This window comes from Nelumbo nucifera, chromosome 2, assembly GCF_055504915.1.
Source record: "Nelumbo nucifera cultivar China Antique chromosome 2, China Antique-T2T, whole genome shotgun sequence".
NCBI lineage: Eukaryota > Viridiplantae > Streptophyta > Magnoliopsida > Proteales > Nelumbonaceae > Nelumbo > Nelumbo nucifera.
The window spans coordinates 104,595,653-104,618,928 of NC_142650.1; the positions used below are offsets into that span (position 1 = coordinate 104,595,653).

The following is a 23,276-nucleotide window of genomic DNA, read 5'->3' on the forward strand; positions in this document are numbered from 1 at the left end:
CAGACCTATAAAAATTCAAAATGTCAAATACTATCACTCTATATATCAATGCCCGTCTGTGAATTGACATCAATTTCGACCGGGCACAATCCCCAACTATACTTTGGGCCTAAGACTTCTGATGCTGGGTTGAACCGTCATTCTCCCTTTTTTATTGGTGATGCAGCTTTAACCCTACATATGGGCCAGGTGCTATATGCTAGACCTGGTCAGTGGGTTGGTGACAAATTACACAGAACCCACTTGCACATAATGTCAAGATCTACTTTCCGTAATTTGAACCCATACCTCTAATAAGGATACTTTATGACCAACTAGAAATCACGTAGATTTGACAAGACAATAACGATTAAGGAATGGGATATGCTCCTCACACAGGGGTGCCTCACATGCACATCCGCTGTGTATTGGGGACATCTCCCCTGAATAATAACTTATAAGTACGGGAGATCTTCCCAATGCATGGTAAGAAGTGCATGTGAGGTGTGTGAGGAGCAGATCTGGTCTCAACAATTAAATGGTGATATCATCACCCAAAAATTCTCATCTCCATGAGGGACCAATAATCACACCCTTTGTTTGCTAATAAATAGATTATTTTGTTGATAGGAGAAATGGGGATGGATGGATGTCCCCCATGAATGGTAGTTCTTCAATAAAATAAGATAAGTATTACCTCATCTTAAAGATAGAAAACGATTGGAGATATGGAGGTTATAATTTAGTTAACAAAAGTATAACAATATATTCGGAATAATCCAAAATACAACCCAAATAGTGTATGTATTAGCAAGTAAAACACAGACATCACAAGTTCATAGTAACAATCCAACAACAAAAACAATGATAGTGAATGTACGTGCAAGTAAAAGAGAAAGAACTAACTGAGATTTATATTTAGATCGAGCCTCGAGTCTCGTTGGCTCAATGCAGTCTTTGAATCTAATTTTGCTCCCTTTTAGATGATATTCTTAATGCCTGGGATTTCAGTGTCAAACTTCAAGGAGAGAAGTTTAGTTGCCTTTCAACTAAAGCTCATGGAACCGCAGTCACTTATCACCCCTCCAGGCGGTAGGGGGATCAAAATCACGGAACCACAGGCTTTGGGTGGTATATCCAGTGGCCTCATGGCGCTACAGACCGAGCCCAGGCTTATACTTTAGGTCCAAGGTCTAGGCTGAGCCAAGCCTGATCCTGAGCTATAACCCTTATCATTGGTGTTAAGCCTGGCCCATGATCACCCCTAATGTGCGCCGTGCTCTCTGCCCAACCCCATCCCGATTTCACTGTATGTCTAGTAAGTAATGCTCGGAAAGAATAAATAAATAAAAGACAAGGAAAGGAAGATCAAGATGTTATCTTTTGCAAATAGTGGTTGTTAGTTGTTACAGATATGGCAGGTCCAACATTACCCTACTCAAATTCTCCCATTCCTTCAAAAGTTGTGTACGCTAACAAGAAAGAGGCTCTGCCATTGCCTATTGTGTAGTAACTTGAAGATCCAAGCTACAGTGTTCAAACTTCAAAGCGATAGTCCTTATACAAGAACAATTGGTGTACGATCTTGTCTGATGCAAGGAAAGGCAAAAACGTGTTAGAGAGGCCTCAGAATTAGGGAAAACCTACTATTCTGATTTCCTCAATGACTACTAATTAATGGTTTCCCATGTCGTTTACTTATCAAAAAACAAAGAGAGTCGTTTAATTACTGAAATATCACCGTCTTTTATTGAATTAGTTGACATGTTCCAATAAGCTACTTTGCTGATTTAATAACAATTGTGAAATCAATAGGAAGCCTCAAAATTCTCTAAGATAATTTTCTTCTCTTTTGGGGGGAGCATCAGATTACAGAAAAGCCTTATGGTATTTCCTTGTAAAACTCGTCCAAAGGGCTATCATAGATGGAGACAGAAAAAGAAGATGGCTCCTGCCGTTAGCAAGAGAAAGCATACAAAGAATGAATTGAAACGTCCATGTTATAAACATTCCAAAAGAATGAAAAAATGAATATGAACATTAATAGCAAAAAAAAGAGAAAAAAAAAGAAGCAGCTGCTCTTTAGATATGCAACTTCAAGCAGTTATGTGAAAATGGTCACAACATTTCTTCCATAACCCCTAACAATTAACAGTCTTGGCACGTTCTCCACTAATAAATCCATGTACTCCATGTAGAAGCATGCTGGGTGACTGGCTGGTGGAGGTGGAAGGCTTACAAGCACCACTGCCGCCATCCTTGAATATCTGAGTATTGTAGAATTCAATTTCAGGGTTGTGTAAAGGAATTTCTCCACCTGCTGCTCATTCACAACCACAGGTTTTCCATCAGCCATTAGTGGGGTACCCTCCTTACGAGCTATTTGTTTAATCTCTGCTATATAGGCAGCTATGCGTCTCTGAGCTGCAGTGAAGGCCTCCATTGACTCATCCTGCTGTCCACAACCCTCCACGTGGGCCTCCCATGATTTCATTGTTATGACTATCACCTCTGCCTGCATCCGGAGATCATAGAGGTACTTCTTCACATCTTCCTTGAGCACATCTGCCTCTGCATCCTCCTCAGCAATGCAAAAGACCTGGATTTTACAGCACTCAAAGCTCTCCTTAGTGAGCAGCAGCTGAGAGAGGAGAAGCATGAGACCTCCATCTCTGACAATCCAGTACAAGTCAATGGTACCATACTGTCTCTGGTACTCATTGGGCCACTCATCGAGACCCTTGACAATAACAACAGCCTTGTTGGCAACAATGCAGTCACTGATGATACTAACAAAGGTGGCTGGAATATAGGTCAGGTTCTCCCGGCGCCAAATCTCAGGGTATCGCATCACCACAATGTTAGGCTTGAGATTGCCAAGGCCCATAGTTTGGACAATCCCACGGAAACCATCACACATGTTGCGGGCCACCACAATCTCAGCTACACCTTCACAGCGCCTGTAGTCTATGTAGGTAGCAAGCTGCTTGCAGGCAGTTTTAGCATCCTTGGCACACTCATGGTAGTCCCCATCAATGATGGAGAAAAAGATGGACATTCCTCGACCCTTCTTCTTCATGCAATTGGCAAAGTCAGCAAGTTTTGGATGACAAGGAACATTCTCTGGTAGCTTTCCCCATGGTCGACAAAATACAAGAGGGATTGGGTACCAATTCTTTGGATGAACTTGGTTTGCTGCAAGTGATTATAATAGATAGGTTAGTCTCCACAATCTAATAAGTAAAACAGCAGCAGCAGCAGCAGCAGCAACAACAACAACAACATAAAATTGTCTTAACCTACATGATTCATGTGCGTGTCCATTGAATCAAATCATTTCATAAATGAGCCACCACTTAGATTTGACATGGTCCATAAATACAAATCATAATGATGCTAGAGCAAAGTGGTCAATTATGGAATTGTTTGAATGTATTCTTTGTATTTTTTGATAGTAAGATGTGGTTATTGATACTGGAGTGATTTTTCAGTATATTATGCTTATAGTTGGTGCTTCTCATAAAGGCAAGTGGTTCTAGGTGCCAAATGAGCGGTTTTGGATTTTCCCTCTATCTTCTCTATAGTTCTGAAAACAGAATTTATAGCCATCAAAAGCTCACAAGTTCTGCACTGAAGGGGTTCATTCAACTTCCTTGAAAGTCTAAAACTAATATAGGTATGTTTTTCTTCAGTTTACTTAATAAAAAAAAATTCCTGTTTCTGGTAGTTTTTTAATCTTCTTTTTGTGCCACCAATTGTGGTAAGAGTGCTGAACAAGATAAAAGCCTATTTAAGGCAGTTGGGTCCATCAAGGTGTATACCAGAGGTCCATGTAAGAAAGTTCAATATCTGTTGGCCGTAGACAGTTGTAACAAGATTAACAGAATGCAAAGGTAGTGTATAAAAAAGGAAAAGAGAAGAATAAGAGTTTAGAGTTTTCCTCCTAAGCCTCTCTCTTTTCCTTCTGGAGGCAGAATCTCCCTTGAAGTAAGACTCCTGGGGTGAGCAGGAACTCACCAATTCTGCTATCAGAGCAAAAGCAAGATTCGTCAAACCCTCTGGTGAACAACAAAGAAGTTGAAAGCAGAAGACTTCAGCCAGGGTAGCACAAGGAACGGCAGAAGCTACTCCCAAGTGGTAAAGATGGATTTCCAATATTCAGTGGCCAAGATCCTCTGTCTTGGATTTATTGTGCGGAGAAATACTTTGACCTCCAAGAAATCACCGGTCACCAGAGAGTATCAGTGGCTTCAATTTACCTTTAAGGAGAAGCAATTCACTAGTTTCAGTGGTACAAACGATCACACTCTCAACCAACTTGGAATGACTTCATGGAGTCTCTCTGCATCAAATTTGGGCCTTCCTCTTTTGAAGATTTTGATGAAGCACTGGGCAAGATTCATCAAGTTGGGATGGTGTGAGAGTATCAGGTGGAATTCGATCAATTGGCGACAAGAGTACAAGGTTGGCCGAAAAAAGTCCTCATCGGTTGTTTTGTTGGGGGTCTCAGAGACGATCTTTGTATTGAGGTCAAAGCTATGCAGCCTAATATGGTAGCCATAGCTATAGGATTAGACACTCCATGAAGACAAGATCAATGGACTGAGAAAGAATTGTCAAGTAGGAGACCCATCCTTGAGACATCATCGGTTAGGACAGAACTACAAGGACACTATCCACCCACGCTACAGAAAACCCATGCAATTCCATTAAAACGGCTGTCATGTTTGGAGATGAAAGATTGCCGGGAGAGAAGCCTCTGCTTTAACTGTGACAAAAAATTCTCCCCCAGTCATCACTATAAGAAACAACAAGCATTTTTGTTATAGACCGACTCTGAAGAATGTAGGGGAGGAACCTATTGAGAACTCAGGTGAACCAGAATGAGGAACTGAATTCAATTAACCAGCCATTTGCCTACAAGCTCTTATAGGTCCGCACTCAACCAGGACAATGAGGGTGATGGGTGGGCCGATGTGTCTCGGTGCTCATTGATAGTGGGAGCACTCTAACTTTGTAACAGTGAAGCTCACCAAACAATTGGGGTTACCTGTGTAACCTACTACTCCCTTCTTTGTACATGTGGTGAATGGGGGAGGTATCCGATGTGAGGGGGTCTGTGCCAAGGTGGCATTGCTCATTAAAGGTTGTGAATTTAGGATGGACCTTCATCCCTTCGACTTCTATGGGTCGAACGTTGTGTTAGGAATCCATTGGTTAAGCAAATTGGGCCTGGTAACACATGACTGGGCCAAGCTTACCATGGCTTTCCTCCAAATCAGGAAGCCACACCACATCAAAGGAATCGGGCTGAACACAGTCCACCAAAGTCGTCTGCAAACCATACTCAAAAACTGTCAACCAACAATGAACACCACTCTTATGAGTCGTCCTAGCTACTCAGGCCCAACACTCTTGATGGGAGGATTGCGGATGCTTTAGAATAGAAGCCTAAGAGAAAGAATTCCAATTACTATTGCAGGAATACTCAGACATCTTTCAAGAACCAACAGAGCTGCCACCATCTAGAGAACAAGATCACTGGATTTCGATACAACTGGGAGCCGTAATAGCAAACATACGGCCTTATAAGTATCCACATTTCCACAAAACAGATTCATTATCTTGGACATGTCGTCTCACCCGGTACAGTTACAACAGACTCGGGAAAGGTTCAATGCATGCTAGTTTGGCCATGACCCACTTCTGTAAAGAACCTTCAGGGGTTTCTGGGTCTTACAGGATATTACCACCAATTTATACAGAATTATGGTACTCCGGCTTCTCCTCTAACACACTTACTAAAGAAGAACAACTTCAAATGGTCTGAAACAGCTAATTCAGCTTTTACTACACTGAAGCATGCTCTAATTACCCCTCCAGTGTTAACATTACCAGACTTTTCTAAAGAATTTGTAGTAGAATCATATGCGTTAGGCACGGATCTAGGAGCTGTTTTACTACAGGAAGGGAAACTAGTGGCTTATTTCAGCAAAACCATCTCAGAACAAGCCCAAGGGAAATCAACATATGAGAAAGAACTGATGGTTGTGACCCTTGCAATTCAAAAGTGGAAAGGGTATTTACTGGGTCGCCACCACTACTATCCACACAGATCACAGAAGTCTAAAACATTCGGTGGAACAACCAAGCCTCTCAGAAGTTCAACAAAAGTGGTGGTATAAATTGTTAGGTTTTGATTTCACCATTTAATATAAATCTGGCCTCACTAATATGATTGCCCATGCATTCTCACGGCAACATGAATTGGGCCAACAACTATCTGTGTCTCAGCCCATTTACCCCTTGGTGGGTCAGCTGAAAGAAAAGGTCTCTCAAGACCTTACTAAAATTCGGAATCAGCTTATGCAAGGCAAGGGCCACCTACCTGGATATTCAGTTTTCAACGTCTGGCCCTCCTAGAACTATTTCATGCCTCTCTGGGGGGTGGTCATTCTGGAGTCTTATGCACTCACAAAAGGTTGGCTTCACATTTCCATTCAGTAGGCATGAAGAAGCACATCCATGATTTTGTAGCCCAGTGCACCATATGCCAAAGACACAAGTATGATACTCAAACACCAGCTGGTCTACTGCAGCCCATCCCATTTCCTGATCAAGTTTGGAGGAAATCACGATGGACTTCATCATAGGCCTTCCGGTTTCATTGGGTAAGACAGTCATTGTAATCTTTGTAGCGGACTCTCTAAATATGCCCACTTTGCACCATTGACAGCAGCACAAGTGGCCAATCTTTTCATTCAGAAGGTCACTTGTCTCCATGGGACACCAAGAACTATCATTTCAGATTGTGATGCAGCCTTCATGAGCAAATTCTGGTCTGAATATTTCAAGGCCCAAGGGACCAAGCTACACCACTGAACCAGCTACCGTCCACAAACGGATGGCCAATCCAAGGTGGTTAATCGCACATTAGAAACTTATCTATGATGTTTTGCAAGTGATTACCCTCGGACGTGGCTCAACTGGTTATCGTGGGCTGAGTATTGGTAAAATACCTCGTCCAATGGATCACTACAAGCAATCCCATTCAAAGCTCTATATGGACATGACCCACCATCCTTATTACCCTATGAAAAATGCTCAACTGCATTTGCGGAAGTAGATGATTATTTGGCCCAGCGAGACACTGTCCTTAAGGACCTTAAAACCCACTTACTACAGGCTCAACAATAGATGAAAATTCACTATGACAAGAAGCACTGGGATGTCTCCTATGAGTTAGGGGACTGGGTTTACCAAAAACTTATCCTGTCAAAGAGAATCTCCCAGAAGCTTGCCCCTCGATTCTATGGGCCATTTCAGATCCTTGAGAAGGTGGGTAGGGTTGCCTAAGCTAGACCTGCCAGCCTCATCCAAGTTACATGCCACCTTCCATGTTCCCTGCTGAAGAAACACCTAGGGCCCACAGCTCCTGTTTCACCAACATTACCAGAGTTCTTAGGTGAGGGGAACTTGCTACCGGAACCAGTTGAAATTGTGGATTACAAAAGGATTAAGAAGGGTAGTGCCACAGTTCAATAAGCCCTAATCGTTTGGAAACATCTCCCATTTGAAGATGTTACATGGGAAGACTACCATACTATCTTGCACCAGTTCAGTCATCTCAACCATGGGGACAAGGTTGCTTTAATGGGGGATGGAATTGGTAAGAATGCTGAGCAAGATAAAAGCCCATTTAAGCCAGTCGGGCCGATCAAGAAGGTGTATACCAGAGGTTCATGTAAGCAAGTCCGAAATCTGTTGGTTGTAGACAGTTGTAACAAGATTAACAGAATGTAAAGGCAGTGTATAAAAAGGAGAAGAGAAGAATAAGAGTTCAGAGTTTCCCTCCTAAGTCTCTCTCTCTCTCTCCCCTTCTGGAGGTAGAGTCTCCCTCAAAGTAAGACTCCTGGAGTGAGCAGTAACTCACCAAATTTATCTAAAATTTGAGTGCTCTCATAGATCTTCATTTTCATCATACTAAGTTTCATCTCAAAACTCTACCTAAGATTATGTTTTCGCCACAAAACAGAAATTGTCTTAGACATACTTTGAACTTTACCAAACTTGTTTCGTCACAAAACAGAAGTTGAAAAATTCTATCTTCGACCTATTTTCCTTACTCTGGAATTTCTTCACAAATTTGGAACAAAATATGCAATTATTATAGTTAAGGATTGAAACCATTCCTAACCTAAATGCTAAAAGTTTTAATGGGAAGGATTGGGATTGATGTCATGTCTATTGCAGACAAGTGAGTTAGGAAAAGGAATCTAGGGATCTTATTGTTGTGTCAAATCTAACAACCCACATATAATTTGCACTATATGGCCTGGGAAAATGAGAAAATATATGCCTCTTCTTTCTTCCATAACATTCTTGTGACTTAACTAAATCTGAAGCAGTATGACTTGTTAAAAGCTTACCCACAAGTTTATTTACTGCTTAAGATGAAATTGCAGATGTCTAATTATGCTTGAGCATAGCTAGACATCTCATTCATGCTTTTCCTGGAGGTTTAAAACATCAATAAGTTCAGCTTAAGAAGCCCAATAGGCATATACATGGGTCTTATGCGATGTGTTGATGTTTTAGACACATTGTGTAATCTATAGTGGTAGTCTTTGATTATTTATTATTTAGATAGGAAGTGGGGACCATGGCACTCTTGTTGGGTCCTTTTTGAACAGTTATTTTAAGTGTTTTACGCTGTTTTATGTGTTAGCCACCCTATAAGGGCATATTGGTCTTTGTACTCTTTATTATTTTAGACTATAAATAATACTGAAGAGGGAGGCCAGCATTATTGCTCTCTTATATCTCTCAAATCTCTTCTCTTCTCTTTCTCATCTCTTCTCTTCTTCAAGAAATATTCTTTTCTTTTATAGATTTTTTTTTATTATTATTATTTCAACACTTTTTTACTTGGTATCAGAGCTCGGCTAGGGTTTCTTGGAGTTTTTCCATGCAGTCCTTGATCAGATGATTGCATGAGGAGATAAGGGGCTAATCGATCTACTTCAAATTGCCCAATTCTTGGATATTTTGGTGTGATCTAGTCATCAAGAGGGTGATCTATGTTTTGGCATCAAAATTAGGAAGAACTGGAGTGCGAGGAAGAGTCTTAATCAAGTTGGACTCTTCAAATTTTATCTGATCTTGGGCACTCAGGTATTGTTGGACTTCTCTAGGTATTCTGTAGGGGGCGGTTAGGTTTCTAGAATTTTTTGGGCCTTCTGGAGTGGCCGATTCACTTTTCTCTCTGGTGGGAGATAGTGGGAAGAGAGAGATTTCTCTCCAGATAGACTTTTCTTCTTTTGGAAAGGTCTGTTACCTTTGTGTGTGAGATCGATTTGATCTTGGAGGCTCTCTACCTAATTGTTTTCTACTATTGAACTGTTTGAAGTAAAATGGAGAGTTGGAGTATCGAGCAGAAGTCCATCGGTAACATGGGTCTGGGTGTTGGAGGTAGTAGTGATATTTTTTGGTCTGGAATTATTACTATAGTGAAATTTGATAGTACAAATTACCTAGAATGGGCACAATCAGCCAAGATGGCCACTGGTGCTTGTAGGAAACTGGGGTACATCACTGGGGAGGAGAAGAAACCTGATACAGATCCCTACCAGTGGGTACAGGAGAATTACATGGTGATGACTTGGTTGTGTAACTTTATGTTACCTCACATTGGAAAAATTTTTTTTGTGGACTAATACTGCAAAGGAGATTTGGGATGGAGTGACTGAAACCTATTCCTAGAAACAAAATGTAGCTAGAGCCTATCAGTTAAGGAATTAGGTGATTAGTAGAAAACAGGGAGATAGACCTCTTGCCACCTATTTCTCCATGCTGAAAACTCTTTGGCAGGAGATTGACCACTTAGAATTGTGGTCTGCGAGAGTATGAAGGATGCAACAACCTATCAGGGGTTGGTAGAAAAGAACAGGATTTTTAAGTTCTTGGCTGGGCTGAACCTTGATTTTGACATTGCTAGGCAACATCTCCTTTCTAGAGAAAGTGTGAATCTTTCTCAAGCTTATGCCTTTGTCTCTGGAGAGGAGAGCAAGAGGAGGAATGTCATGTTGAGACAGCCTGGGATTGATCAGTCAGCTATGGTTAGTACAGTTAAATCTAAGCTAAATGGAGACAGGGGGAGTAGTGAGGCCAGGAAGGAGGACAAGGACTTGGTGTGTGACTATTGCAAGAATACTAAGAATACTAGAGACACTTGTTGGAAGCTTTACCCTCATCTTGTACCGACTCGGATCAATTACAGGAGACCCTTCAGGACCCCTCTCCCAAGTTGATTTGGAGTCCATTGTAGCAGTAGCAGTGAAGACCATAGTTGTCAAGGCATCACCTAGGAGCCCTTGGCTGGGCGCCTCGCCTAGGCGACTAAGTGCCCACCTAGGCGACAAAAATGACAAGGCGGGCGCCTTTTATAATGTCATTTATATTGATGTATCTTATTAATGTTGTGTTAATAAATTTTATTATATGCTATATATATATCAATTATACTTTGTTTTAATGTTTTACTATTGAAATTTAAAAGATCAAAGGGTTTTGATGAGAGAAAAAGAAAGAAAGAAAGAAAGAATAGAATAATAAAGTTCTTTTTTTCTATTCTCTCTCTCTCTAATTAAATAAAACAGAAACTCCATCCTTGTTTTTTTTTTCTAGTTTACTTTCTATCTTGAATGCTTATCATATAAAGTTAATAACCTTCTTTAGCTGCTAATTAATATGAATTTTCTCTATTAAATACTAATTATAGTAGTATTATTTTTGAAAATAATGAAATTAATACATGTAAAAAGATTTTTATCTTTTAGATGTGATGATTTGCCACATTTTTAGAGGAAATTTAATGTTCTTAATAAAGAGAATTACTATTTTTTCAATTAACATACATGCTGAATGGTATATAAAACTAGGAAACTAGCCAAAAGTCAGTTTTTTATATTATAAACTTTTATCGCCTAGGCGACTAGGCACCCCAATGTCGCCCAGAATCACCTAGACGCCTTGAAAACTATGGTGAGGACTGAATTGGAAAAGAATGGACAACTTATGAATAAGAAGGATTCAACCATTTCTAGTTCTTCAGATGGGCATGACAGTGCAGGAGTCAACCATACTACTTCCTTTGCTCATGCAGGTAGATCATATGCAGTTGCAAATCATGTATCCACCTTAGGTAAGGAGGGACCTCCCTGGATTATAGATTCAGGAGCACAGGCAAAAGACCAATATATTTACCCTTTTTAGTTCTTACCAGTTGTGCTCTGGTAGAGATAACGTCTCTATAGCAGATAGTTCCCATATTCCCATTGGTGGGAAAGGGATAGTTAGGGTGACAACCGGAGAAGTCTGCTTGCCTATGTCTCCTCTGAACTACAGTTGGGTGATGTCTTCACCAAAGGGGCTGCAAAGAACAAGCTTGAATACAATCTATGCAAGTTGGGAATGTGTGACATTTACTCCCAACTTGAGGGGGAATGTTGGGGTTTTAAACAAATTGTGTAGTCTATAGTGGTAGTCTTTGATTATTTATTGTTTAGATAGGAAGTGGGGACCATTGCACTCTTGTTGGGTCCTTTCTGAGTAGTTGTTTTAAGTGTTTTATGCTGTTTTATGTGTTAGCTGCCCTATTAGGGCGGCCAACATTATTGGTCTCTTTTCTCTCTCAAATCTCTTCTCTTCTCTTTCTTCCTCTCTTCTTCTTCAAGAAATATTCTTTTCTTTTACAGATTTTTTTATTTTTTTTATTTATTTTTTATTTTTTTATTTCAGCACTTTTCTACTGGAACTAAAGTATTCTTAAGAAAGCAGGATAACATGAAACTGCTGTGCATTGAGAATTAAATAACTAGATTTTCCTGCATTGCACTTTTTTGTTTTGTTTTTCACTTGTCAGAATGAAAGGAAAAGCAAAGGAACTTAGAAACATTGGAAGCACATTTCCAACATATTTAGGCTAAATGTTTCTATGCTACATTTGCCTTGTGTTGAGGATATTGTCCAGATTTGTTAGTTGTTTTTATTTATTATTTGTTTAGATAGGAAGTGGGGACCACAACACACTTGTTGGGACCACAACACATTTATTATTTGTTTATGTGTTAGCTGCCCTATAAGGGCATATTAATCATTGTACTCTTTCTATTAATTGAAGTATAAATACTAATGGAGAGGGCGACGGGATCTGATTTGCTCTCTCTTTCTTTCTCAACTTCTCTTCTCTTTCTCTTCTTCCACAAGAAACACTTCTTTTCTTTACAGATTTTTGATTTAGTATATTTCTACTCCTTGTACCCTCTACCCAAGGATTAAAGTATCGATACAATACACCCGATACGAGGCATGTGCGTATCATATCTGTATCCATGCTCACCAGCCAGTCATGCGTATCGGCACGATACATCACTATATTAGTGCATATTGCACTGTATTGGTGGATACAGCCCAATACTCACCGATAAGGGAGGCGTATTGGACCCTAATTTGATGACATTCAAACCTTGATTTAAGACTTAATTTTCCCCAAAAATTTAATAACTGAAAATTATAAAATTAATTTATTTTATTTATCTTAAATGATTTATATATTTTATTTTCCATATAAATTATATGTTAAAAATAAAAAAAAAACTTATTATTTGAAAAAATAGAGTTATTATTTATACAAAATACTAAATAAATAAATTTCCCAAAAAAAATAATAAAAACTTAACTAAATAATGTAAGAGTTAAGTTTCCCCAAGATTTTAATAAAAACTGAAAATTATAAAATAATTTCTTTTATCTACCTTAAATGATTTATATGTTTTATTTTAAAATTATATGTAAAATAAACAATTGTATGTTAAAAATAAAAGTATATTTATTATTTTAAAGATAGTGATTATTTATATAAAATACTAGAAAAGTTTACCAAACATTAATAAAAATTGAAAATTATAATCATAAAAACTGAAATAGAGAGATAATTATTGTATGATATGTACATCTTCCAAAATCCCGATAATGTTGATTGTAATGTTTCTCTTCATATAACCTATTAAGTGTGCACATCTCATGTATTTATACCATTTCATAGTTAATTCAGCTTTAGATTTAGTGTTATTAACATATTTGTGTGATTTGTATGCATTTCCCTAGTGTATCCAAGCATTTTTCATATCTTTCGTCTGTATCCATGCATTTCCAAAACGTATCCGTATCTGAGCTGTCCGCTACAATACTTTAATCCTTGCCTCTACCAATTTTTCTGGACTCTGAATCAATAAGAATATAAACCAAGCTGGTCTCCAAGCACAAGGGTTAGGATCATGTCCAACTTTGATATGATGAAGTGGACATTTTCTTCAGGACATGTTATTGACTCATCAATAAAACTGAATGATTAAGTTTTATAACAAATCCATAAGATTCCATGCTAAATGGAGCTGAATGTTGAAATTAAGACACCACACATCCATATAATGATTAATGAGTATACTAGAGATGCACATTCAAGGTGGGTGGCTAGTAAGATCAGAAAGGAAGAATACTGAAACAAGCCAATTCATGGAGATAATTGAAAGGATCAGTTCAGTCAACAATAAGACAAGATCCATACATTGTTTCCACATGGGTGCAGTAATTGAATAGGCATAGGTTCACTAAATCATAAAGAGTATGTGTATTTGCAGCTTTATAGTATTGATAGCATTTGTTTATCATAGTATTTAACAACTGGGATGAAGCCCAGCAGTTGGCTGCACTTTCATTACTCAAATGCTCCACACAATACCTAATCAGTGAGACGCAGTCCAGCCTGCCAAGAGCAGCAAATTATGGTTGGACCAAAAGTTTGTACCAAGTGGCTGACATGGTCCAACATTACTCTAAATCATGCAATGTGTCAATCTAAAAAACCATAAAATAAATATAACATTCAGAGCCAAGCACAGGAATCATTCTGATTTCAAAACCTATTCCCTGAAATCTTCTAGCAGTTGGCCATGCTAGTGAAAGAGGAAGAGAAATTGTTCAGAATAGCAACAATCATTTTCAACATTTTCAGAATGTATAAATGTACCTCCTAGTGATCGAAGGCTGCGAAGAGCAAGTTGGAAATATGCACTTTTGAAGCCATCACCCCAGTCCCCGGCTTTCCCCTTTAGGATCACATAATAGTATATTAGGCTAGCAAGGGCTAGAGACACCACAGTGAATAACCAAGAAATCAGGAACATGATCACTGCACCAATAACAAAAGCAGCATGTAAAATACGGTACTTAAAAGGAACATTTACACACACAAGTTTACAAGGATAACAATAATAAGCATGGAGAATTCTAAAATATCTGGGTCTAAACACACTGGACATTAATATTCTAACCATCCATAAGCAATTCAAGAAATCACAATAGATACAGGTATTATCTCAATAAACAAACAAACTAGGGAAATAGTGACAAAGCAATGCCAAGGTACATGTGCAATAGGTAGGATTCAAGAATCTATTGTTCAACACTAGGAGATCTCCTAAAAATGGAAAACATCCTGAGTTCATTTTTCCTGGATCAACCCCTACATCCTTATTTGTCATCCAAAAGAAGGTAACTTGGACTGAACTTTTAAACATAAGCAATGAAATATGACAAGTTGACATTTCAGACCTTGAGTGCGAGAAAAGCAATTATTATTCTCAGCCTGAGCCTCATGATACATCTCATATGTTACTCCATATGCAAATTCATAAGAAAACAAGAAGAAAGTTCCTGATGTAGTGCTAAAAGATGTGACAGTTCAAACCCAAGGATGCTCATCTTAATCATGGTTCACAATATTGGTGAGATTTAGTGAAATTTACCCAGATTCTCCTCATTTTGGTAGGTGGAAGTACAGAATTTTTTAAGAATCTTTTTCCTAATATCTCTAATATTTTGCCAATATGTTGATGATATTTTAGATTTCACTGATAGGCTATATGTTCGAGGTTTAAAACCTTAGAATATTATTAAGATCTTTCTAATATTTCATTAAAATAGTTGTGAAGCACACCTGCTAATAATTCAGAAAATATAGAAAAAGAGAAGAAAGGAGAAGTTTCAGCAGAAGTTTGTTAAAGAAGAATTAAGAAGAGAAGAGAAAAGAGTTCGATAGGTAGGCTTCATGGGTGTAGCAGTGAGGAACAGATTGTGATCTGTTGCAGAATCTAATTCCCTATTCGTGAGGTGTATTGTGATGCTTTATGGTGCTGAAAGTGGAAGACAGAAATAGTGTTGTTGCTAAAACCTATGATAGTAAGTACCCTAGTAATAATCAGTTGTTGGTGTGTAGTTGGTGACTAATTAGTGAAGTGGAGTGCCAGACTAGTAGTATAATTTCTTTCATTTTCCTTGTGCAGTCATGGGAGACAGCAGTGAATAAAAGTCTAGTGTGATGGTCCCTTCTGATTATCTGAATGTGCAGACGACATCTATCAAACTGAATGGGGGAGAATTATGTGCCTTGGGCTAAATCTGTTGAAGTTTTTCTGAAAGCTAAGAAGAAAGTGAAGCATGTGAGGGAAGATAAACCCCCAACTGGTTCTCAAGGATATGATGAGTTGGAATAAGATGATGAGCAAATTATGACATGGCTAAGGAATAGTATGAAACCCAAAATCAGTGTGAACTTCATGTTTTTAGATACAGCCAAAAAGGTTTGGGATCATGCAAAGAAGTTTTATTCTAGACAAGACAACAATGCTAGGGTTTACCAACTGTACCAAGAGTATTTCAATCTGCAATAGGGGAATCAAAGTCTTGAAGAATATTATGCTAGTATGAGAAATCTGTGGAATGAGTTGAATGTGTATCATCCTCTTACATCTAATATCAAAATTCAGCAACAATAGAAAGAGCAATCGGATGTCACCAGATGTTTTGTAGAGTTGAAGTCTGAATATGAACCGGTAAGAGCACAGATACTAGGTGTGTATGCTCTTCCCTCTCTCGAGGAGGTGTTTGCTTGTCTTCGGAGGATCTTAGTTGGACCCACGGAGAACTCCACTATATCAGATAGGTCTGCGTTTGCAGTAACGAGAGGGGGAGGACGTGGAGTTAGAGGAGGAGCTCGGGAAGGTTAGCCTGGTCGTGGTGGTGGTAGTGGACCCATGTATGGTCGTGGTGGTGGTTGTGTTGGAGGTCGAGACTTAAGGGTTGCCCGTGGCAGAGGACGTAGTAATGATCGAAGGAGGTGTACACATTGTGGTATGGAGGGACAGACTATCAACTTCTGTTATGAATTATGATTTACATGGCCCACCTTCGACCCGAGCAAATCACGCAGCGGTAACTAGTGGTGGTTCGAGACAAGAATCTCAGCAAACTGATCAGATACCTTCTACATCTACAGATGCCTCCAGAAAGGAGATGATGAGTGTTTCACAGGATGAGTATGAGCGGTTCATTCAGGCTACGTCTAAGTAGAACACGATACCCTTGCACTCCCAGGTATGGCTTATCTGGCATCCAAACCTTTCCATTGGATTATCAATTCTAGATCCAATGTCGATTCTAGAGGTTCCGAATCTGTTACTCTTGCTAATGATTCCAGGTGTGTTTTCCTCCCTTTCTCTGTCCACATCACAATTTGTTACTCTTGCTAATGGTTCTACATCCTCCACTAGAACCTTCGTTTCCAAACCTTGACCTACCCATTGCTTCGAGAAAAGGTAAATGTATAGCTCATTGTATTTCCAAACACCTTTCTTACAGATTGTTGTCCCCATCCTACTATGCCTTTCTAGACTCCATTTCCTCTCAACCCATCCCAAAGTCTGTTTCAGAAGCCTTAGCCACACCAAAATGGAGGGGTGCTATGAGGACTGAAATTGAAGCCCTTCATTAAAACAATACTTGGGAAGGAAAGTGTTTCAAAAGGAAACTACTGGGTGAAAGTGGGTTTTCAGTATCAGTATCGTGTAAATGGGTCAATTGAGAGGTATAAGGCTTATCTTGTTGCTAAGGGATGTACTCATGTATATGGGATAGATTACACTAGGGCTTTTTCTCCAGTTGCTAAAATCAAGGTTTAAAATGTTGATGTTGATGGAAATGTCGCTTACCAAAATATAGGACATATGTCAGAAATGTCGTGAGGAAATATTGTAAAAATTAGAAACATTGTGGAAATATTATGAAATATGTGGAAATATGCAATGGTATTCTGTAAAATGATAAAAGAAGCATTAATGAATATTTCTAGACTATTATCTTATTCCCAACCATTATATAAAGCTAAGAAACTAAGATCAATAACAAATTAGTAAATGACAATTTACTGATTTATTATTCAATTTGATGTTTTTACAAGGTTATCTGATATATTCTTTTCTTATTTTTAATTCTGATTTATTATCAATTCTAATATATTTATTTCAAACTAGTAAATAGAAATACATTTATTCTGACTTTTTAAATATTAAAGATTTAATACATTATGTTTTATTATAAATTTAATAAACTGATTCTCCTTTTTGTAGTATTAAGATTATGATATATTCTGATTTCTTATAAAACTTAATGAATTTATTATGATTTTTAATACTAAATTTATAATAAATTATGATTTAGTATGAAATTTAATAAATTTATTCTGATTTTTTATATTAAATGTAAAATATGATTTATTATAAAATTTAATAAACATTTTCTGATTTTAATAAATATTTTAAAAATACTAACTAGTTAATATTTTATTACTTGAAAAATATTTTATGTTTTATATTATAAAGTAATTAATTTATTCTTTTGTTTTTATATTTTGTTAATTCTTTTTCATAAATATTTTATTTGAAATATTAAATAGAAATTATTAATGGAATAATTTATATTAATATACTATATCATATTAATATAATATACTAATATATTATATTATTAATGTACATTAGTCAACATCCTGTCGACATAATAGGAAACACTATCTTTTTGGTTACTTGGACCGATTTGGTCGACATTTCCGAAATATAGGAAATGTCGACTGAAATAATGTAATTTTTATATTACCATCCATTTTCATGTTGGTGAACCTCGACATCGGCATATGTTGGGCGACATTAGCGACATTTCGCGACATTTGAAACCATGATTTTATCAGCTTTATTGATGATTATTCAAGATACACTTGGATATATCCTAAGCATTCTAGAGAAGAAGTACCCAAGATTGTGAAAGATTTCGACCGCATGGTTTTTACTCAATTTCATGTTGAAGTTCAAATTTTCCAATCGGATAATGCAAAGGAATACTTTCATCATGACTTAGCTGAGTTTTTCTCCTCTCATGGATCTCTTCAAAGAAGCTCGTGTGTCAAAACACCACAACAAAATGGTGTTGCTCAAAGGAAGAACCAACATCTTCTTGAAGTTTCCCGTAGTATGATGCTTCACATGAATGTTCCAAAACGATTTTGGATTGATGTTGTGATGGTCATAGCTTATGTTATCAATTGTATGCTATCATGCCCTCTTGCAAATACAAGGCCCCACATCAACTTCTTTTCCCTCAATCCCCCTTATTATCTATCTCCAAACCGGGGTAAATTGGACCCCAAGTCGGTTCCATGTGTTCTTTTGGGTTATCCATCTTCCCAGAAAGGCTACAAATGCTTTAATCCTATCACACATAAGTACTTTGTATCGATGGATGTGTCTTTTTTTGAATCTAAATCCTTCTTCCAACTCCTCAGGTGGAGAGAAGTGTGAAGGAGGAGAGGCAAGCTCCTCAAGTTTCTCTTTTCTCTATTCCTGACTCCTCTCCATTCCGTGTGTTCTTGAGGCACCGTAAGGGACAGCTGAATTCAAAGGCTGTTGAGCTACTTGAGACTATACATCCAACACTATCTAACTCATTGAAGGAAAATCCAAGTACTCTTGTTCCCCTTGACATTACTGAACCTATTGCTATTGATGATTCTAACAATGATCTTGATGTCCCAATTGCTCATAGGAAAGGAGTTAGATCATGTACTACTAAGCATCCTATTGCTCAGTTCTTGTCCTATGAAAACATCGCACCCTCATTTCATGCTTTTCTGACTGCCATTGATTGTGTTTCCATTCCCAAAGGTATTGCATAAGCCTTATCTATACCTAAATGGATAGATGCAATGAAGGAAGTTGGTGAATCTTCCTGAAGGCAAGGAACCAATGGGGTGCAAGTGGGTATTCACAATAAAGCACAGAGTAGATGGGTCGGTTGAGAGGTATAAGGCCAGGTTAGTTGCAAAAGGGTATACACAGGTGTATGGGGTCGATTATGCAGAAACATTTGCCCCAGTTGCTAAAATGAACACTATTCAGATTATACTATCCTTGGTTGTTAACTTTGATTGGGAACTCCAGCACTTGGACATCAAAAATGCGCTCTTGAATGGGGATCTGGAAGAAGAAGTCTACATGATTCAGCCTCTTGGGTTTGTAGCACAAGGGTGTGAGGGGAAAGTGTGCAAACTGAAAAAAATCTTTATTGGTTTGAAACAACCCCCAAGGGCCTGGTTGAGTAGATTTCACTTGGCTCTTCAACAAATTGGGTTCAAGCAGTGCCAATCTAACCATACTTTGTTTGTCAAAAGAAACCAGAAGAATGTTGTGTTATTGATTGTCTACGTTGATGACGTTGTGATTACAGGGAATTGGGACTTTGAGATTCAGAAAGTTAAAGAATCCCTTGCTATGCAGTTTGAGGTGAAAGATTTGGGACAACAAAGTTATTTCCTTGGTATTGAGGTTGCCCGCTCAAAAAGGGCATATTCATTTCTCAAAGGAAGTATGTCCTAGATCTCTTGCAAGACACGAGAAAGTTGGGAGCAAAGCCTATAGATTCCCCTATTGATTGAAACCATTGGCTTGGTGATTGTACTGGAGAATAGTAATAGATGTCAAGAAACTTCAAAGGTTGGTAGGAAGACTTCTCTACCTATCAATGACTCGGCCAGATATAGCTTATGCTGTTGGTGTCCTTAGTTTATGCATGCACCAACATCCTCCCATTTAGAGGCAACTGAGAGAGTACTCAAATATCTAAAGAAATATCCAAGAAATGGGTTACTATTCAAGAAACATGGTCATATGAAAGTGGAAGTCTACACAAATGCAGATTGGGCCGGAGCAGTTGATGATAGGAAATCAATTATTGGTGGAAATTTGGTCACTTGGTGGAAATCAAGTGTAGTGGCCAGATCTAGTGCTGAGGCCGAGTATAGGGCCATGGCACATGGAGTTTCGGAAGTGCTATGGGTAAAAAATTTGATTGGAGAGTTGGGCTTCTCTGTTGATGGTCCAATGTCTCTCTATTGTGACAACAAGGCAGCCATTAATATTGCAGCCAATCCAGTTCTTCATGATATGACCAAGCATATTGAAGTTGAGAAGGGGGAAGTTTGTACTCCTTACATCAATTCCAAGGAACAATTAGCTGATGTCCTTACAAAGGGTTTTCACTATTTGCGACATAATGAATTGCGTGACAAGTTGGGCATGATTGACATATACACTCCAACTTGAGGGATTGTGTTGTAACATGTATCTTACTAGTAGGGTAATTTTGGTTTTTTCTCTGTTATTTGTTATAAGCTGTCACCCTAAGTATAAATATAAACTTAGGCGCCGCCAGCCATAGATAGAGAATAGAACTCCTTTTCTCTTCTTCTCTCTTCCTTCTTCTATTCTCTTTTATCACTGCTGAACTACAACCTCTTATGTTCTGAATTACGCCTCGCACCTCTAGTTAGTGGAAGGTCTCACGTCACAACTCAGCATTTTGAAACATTGGTTTGAAGTACCCCCTATCAAAGTGAAATATGCACATACTTCCAGGTAGGTAGGAGCAATTGTCCAATATGCATCTTCCCATTTTTAAACAATATCTAAATACAACAAAGTGAAACTATTTACTATAACCAAATGGCTAAAAAATGGGTTATATTTTTCTAAATCATGCAAATGAATATTTTTATTTTTTATAGATTCTTTGGAAGAAGCCTCTGTATGTGCAGGGGGTAAGGCTGTGTACATCTGTCCCTTTGCAGGCCTTGCTTGGGCAGGAGCCTTGTGCACTGACTGCCTTTTTACTTTTTATAGATTCTCTTATTCCTTTGTCTTGATTCTAGAAAAAAAAATCAAAGATTCCATTTCTTTTTCCTTTTTTTGGGGGGAGGGGGGATGTTCAACAGAACAAGCAAAATCATGCTTAAGATGCTAACAACATAAGGCTGCATACCAATACAAATAAATGCTCCAAGAAGAGAGAGGCACCAATGATGAAGCTTCCACCGTGGACGCCAACTGGGAGCATCTAGAAGATCCAGAAGAAAGCAAGACAAGTTGACACCCGCATAACAGAGAAGGAAAAACATGGTTATGGTTGGAGTGATAAGATCCAGATTCCCAATAATGACACACATTATACATATTAATGCTGTAAATAGGGTAGCAAGGCTCGGTTCACCCCCATCTGCAACCTTGAAGTAATTAAGAATTGGGAGGATTTCATCATTGGCTATTGCTGCAAGCAAGCGTGGGGCCCCCGTCAAACTTTGAAGAGCAGCACCTAAAGTGGAGAGGATAATCCCAGCATAAATTACTGCTGAAGAAGGCCAAGCCACTGTAGCTGTAAGTAGCCTGCATAAGAAGTTCAACTTTGCACATTTATGGCAGAATCACTCTCTTTTATGCATAATCGTTTTCTCTTTCAATTCAGAAACATGAACAAACTCAAATATAAATCAAAATTTCAAATGGGTGTTGAAAATCCCATATATTTATATTTTATACAAATAAAAAACACATAATAGAAATCTTAGAGGTCGAAATGGGAAACCAATGGGTTGTTCTCCATTAAATCTTTTGAAAGAAGTCTAAGAAACCCAAGGGACACCCAATTCCCATGTAAGCTGATTTGGAAGCCACAAATTCCTTCAAAGGTGGGCTTTCTTGTGTTCTCTGCTGCAATTGGTAGATATTTCACAAGGCCTGGTAAGAAGGGGAGTGCATATTCAAGATAGTTTGTGTGGGCTCTGTGGGGTGGAGATGGAAAGTGCTGATCATCTGTTTGTCCACTACTGGGTGGCTCAAGGCCTCTTTCTATGAGCTTCCGGTCTGAGTTGGGTGATGCGTAGAGCTTTCGGTAAGGTGCTGTTTACTTGTCTCCTTCAAGGTCTGAGTAGGAAGGGCAAGTTGTTTTGCGAGCTGGCTCCATCTGTTAGTGTTTGGACCTTGTAGTCTGAAAGGAATAGAAGGGTATTCTGTAATTTGAGCAGGGCTGAGGATGAGCTGGTCTGTCAGTCTGTGGGAAGAGTGGGGTCTTGGGGTGGTCATTGCATGATGTAATTCTTTGGAATGTTTTATGAGTGTTGTCCTGCTGGGGTCTCTCTGCTTACAACCCTGCAGGCCTGTTGTATTATTATTATCTTTGATTAATAAAATTACCTTATCTAAACAACATCATAGAATCAATGCTGTCAGATGAAGATTGGACCAAATAGCCAAACAATTTGAAGCATGTCTTAGTAAAATTTCTGGGTTTTAGAAAGCCTTTTTTTTTTTTCTGATAAAACAGTGAAATCACAATGAGTGGATGAGAATCTTAAGTTGTAAATTGTGTATGTACAGACATGGTTAAAATGTCCATATATTTCCTTATATTTCCTCAACATATTTCCATTTCCATTGGTACTAACACAAAATATTTTAGGAATTAACATATTTGTCAGTGAAAACTACTTGTACTATGTGGAGTAGATAAGTTGATGACAATATTTTAGTTATGTGGTATAGGGGATATTCAGAAATGAAAAGAATGAAGTGGTTGGAATATATTCAGGTCCATGTCGGCAGGGGAATTCAATTATAGCTGAATTGACAGCAGCAGTATTTGGGCTACAGAAGGCAATGGATAAGGGGGTGAGAAAATTGATAATTGAAAGAGACTAAAGTAGTTATCAGCTGGCTGAGCCAAAAAGAAACAGCTCCATGGAGGAGTTAGCAGTCTGTCCCAGGGGAGAAAATGCAACTGTAGATGTGTTCTTCGAGCTATCACCACTGTGACTAGTAACAAGGTTCCCACTTGCTATTTGATTCTTCTGGGGCTTCTTGTCTTTCCTTGACGCAGCTGGTTTTAGATGAGGATAAAGAACCCCACAAGTCTCTTTTACATGTCTTTCACCTCCACAATGAGTGCACTTAAGATGCCTCTTGTCTGAATGCTTGCTGCCCTTTTGGTTTGAAGAAATCAGGGCTGAATGTTCAACAGGC

At 38.4% G+C, this 23,276-nt stretch overlaps 1 protein-coding gene across 3 annotated transcripts in view; it reads right to left on the reverse strand.

The window, feature by feature from the left end:
• Positions 1 to 1,936: 1,936 nt before the first annotated feature.
• Positions 1,937 to 23,276, reverse strand: part of LOC104603539 (cation-chloride cotransporter 1-like) — a 135,364-nt gene continuing 114,024 nt past the window's right edge. For all 3 annotated transcript variants that reach the window (XM_088897721.1, XM_088897722.1, XM_019198760.2), the window contains 3 exons: positions 21,244 to 21,644; positions 14,069 to 14,230; positions 1,937 to 3,174 (listed from right to left, as the gene is read on the reverse strand). In XM_088897721.1, coding sequence (XP_088753847.1) covers positions 2,084 to 3,174; positions 14,069 to 14,230; positions 21,244 to 21,644 — 1,654 coding nt within the window. In that variant the 3' untranslated portion in view covers positions 1,937 to 2,083. The remainder of the gene's footprint in view (positions 3,175 to 14,068; positions 14,231 to 21,243; positions 21,645 to 23,276) is intronic.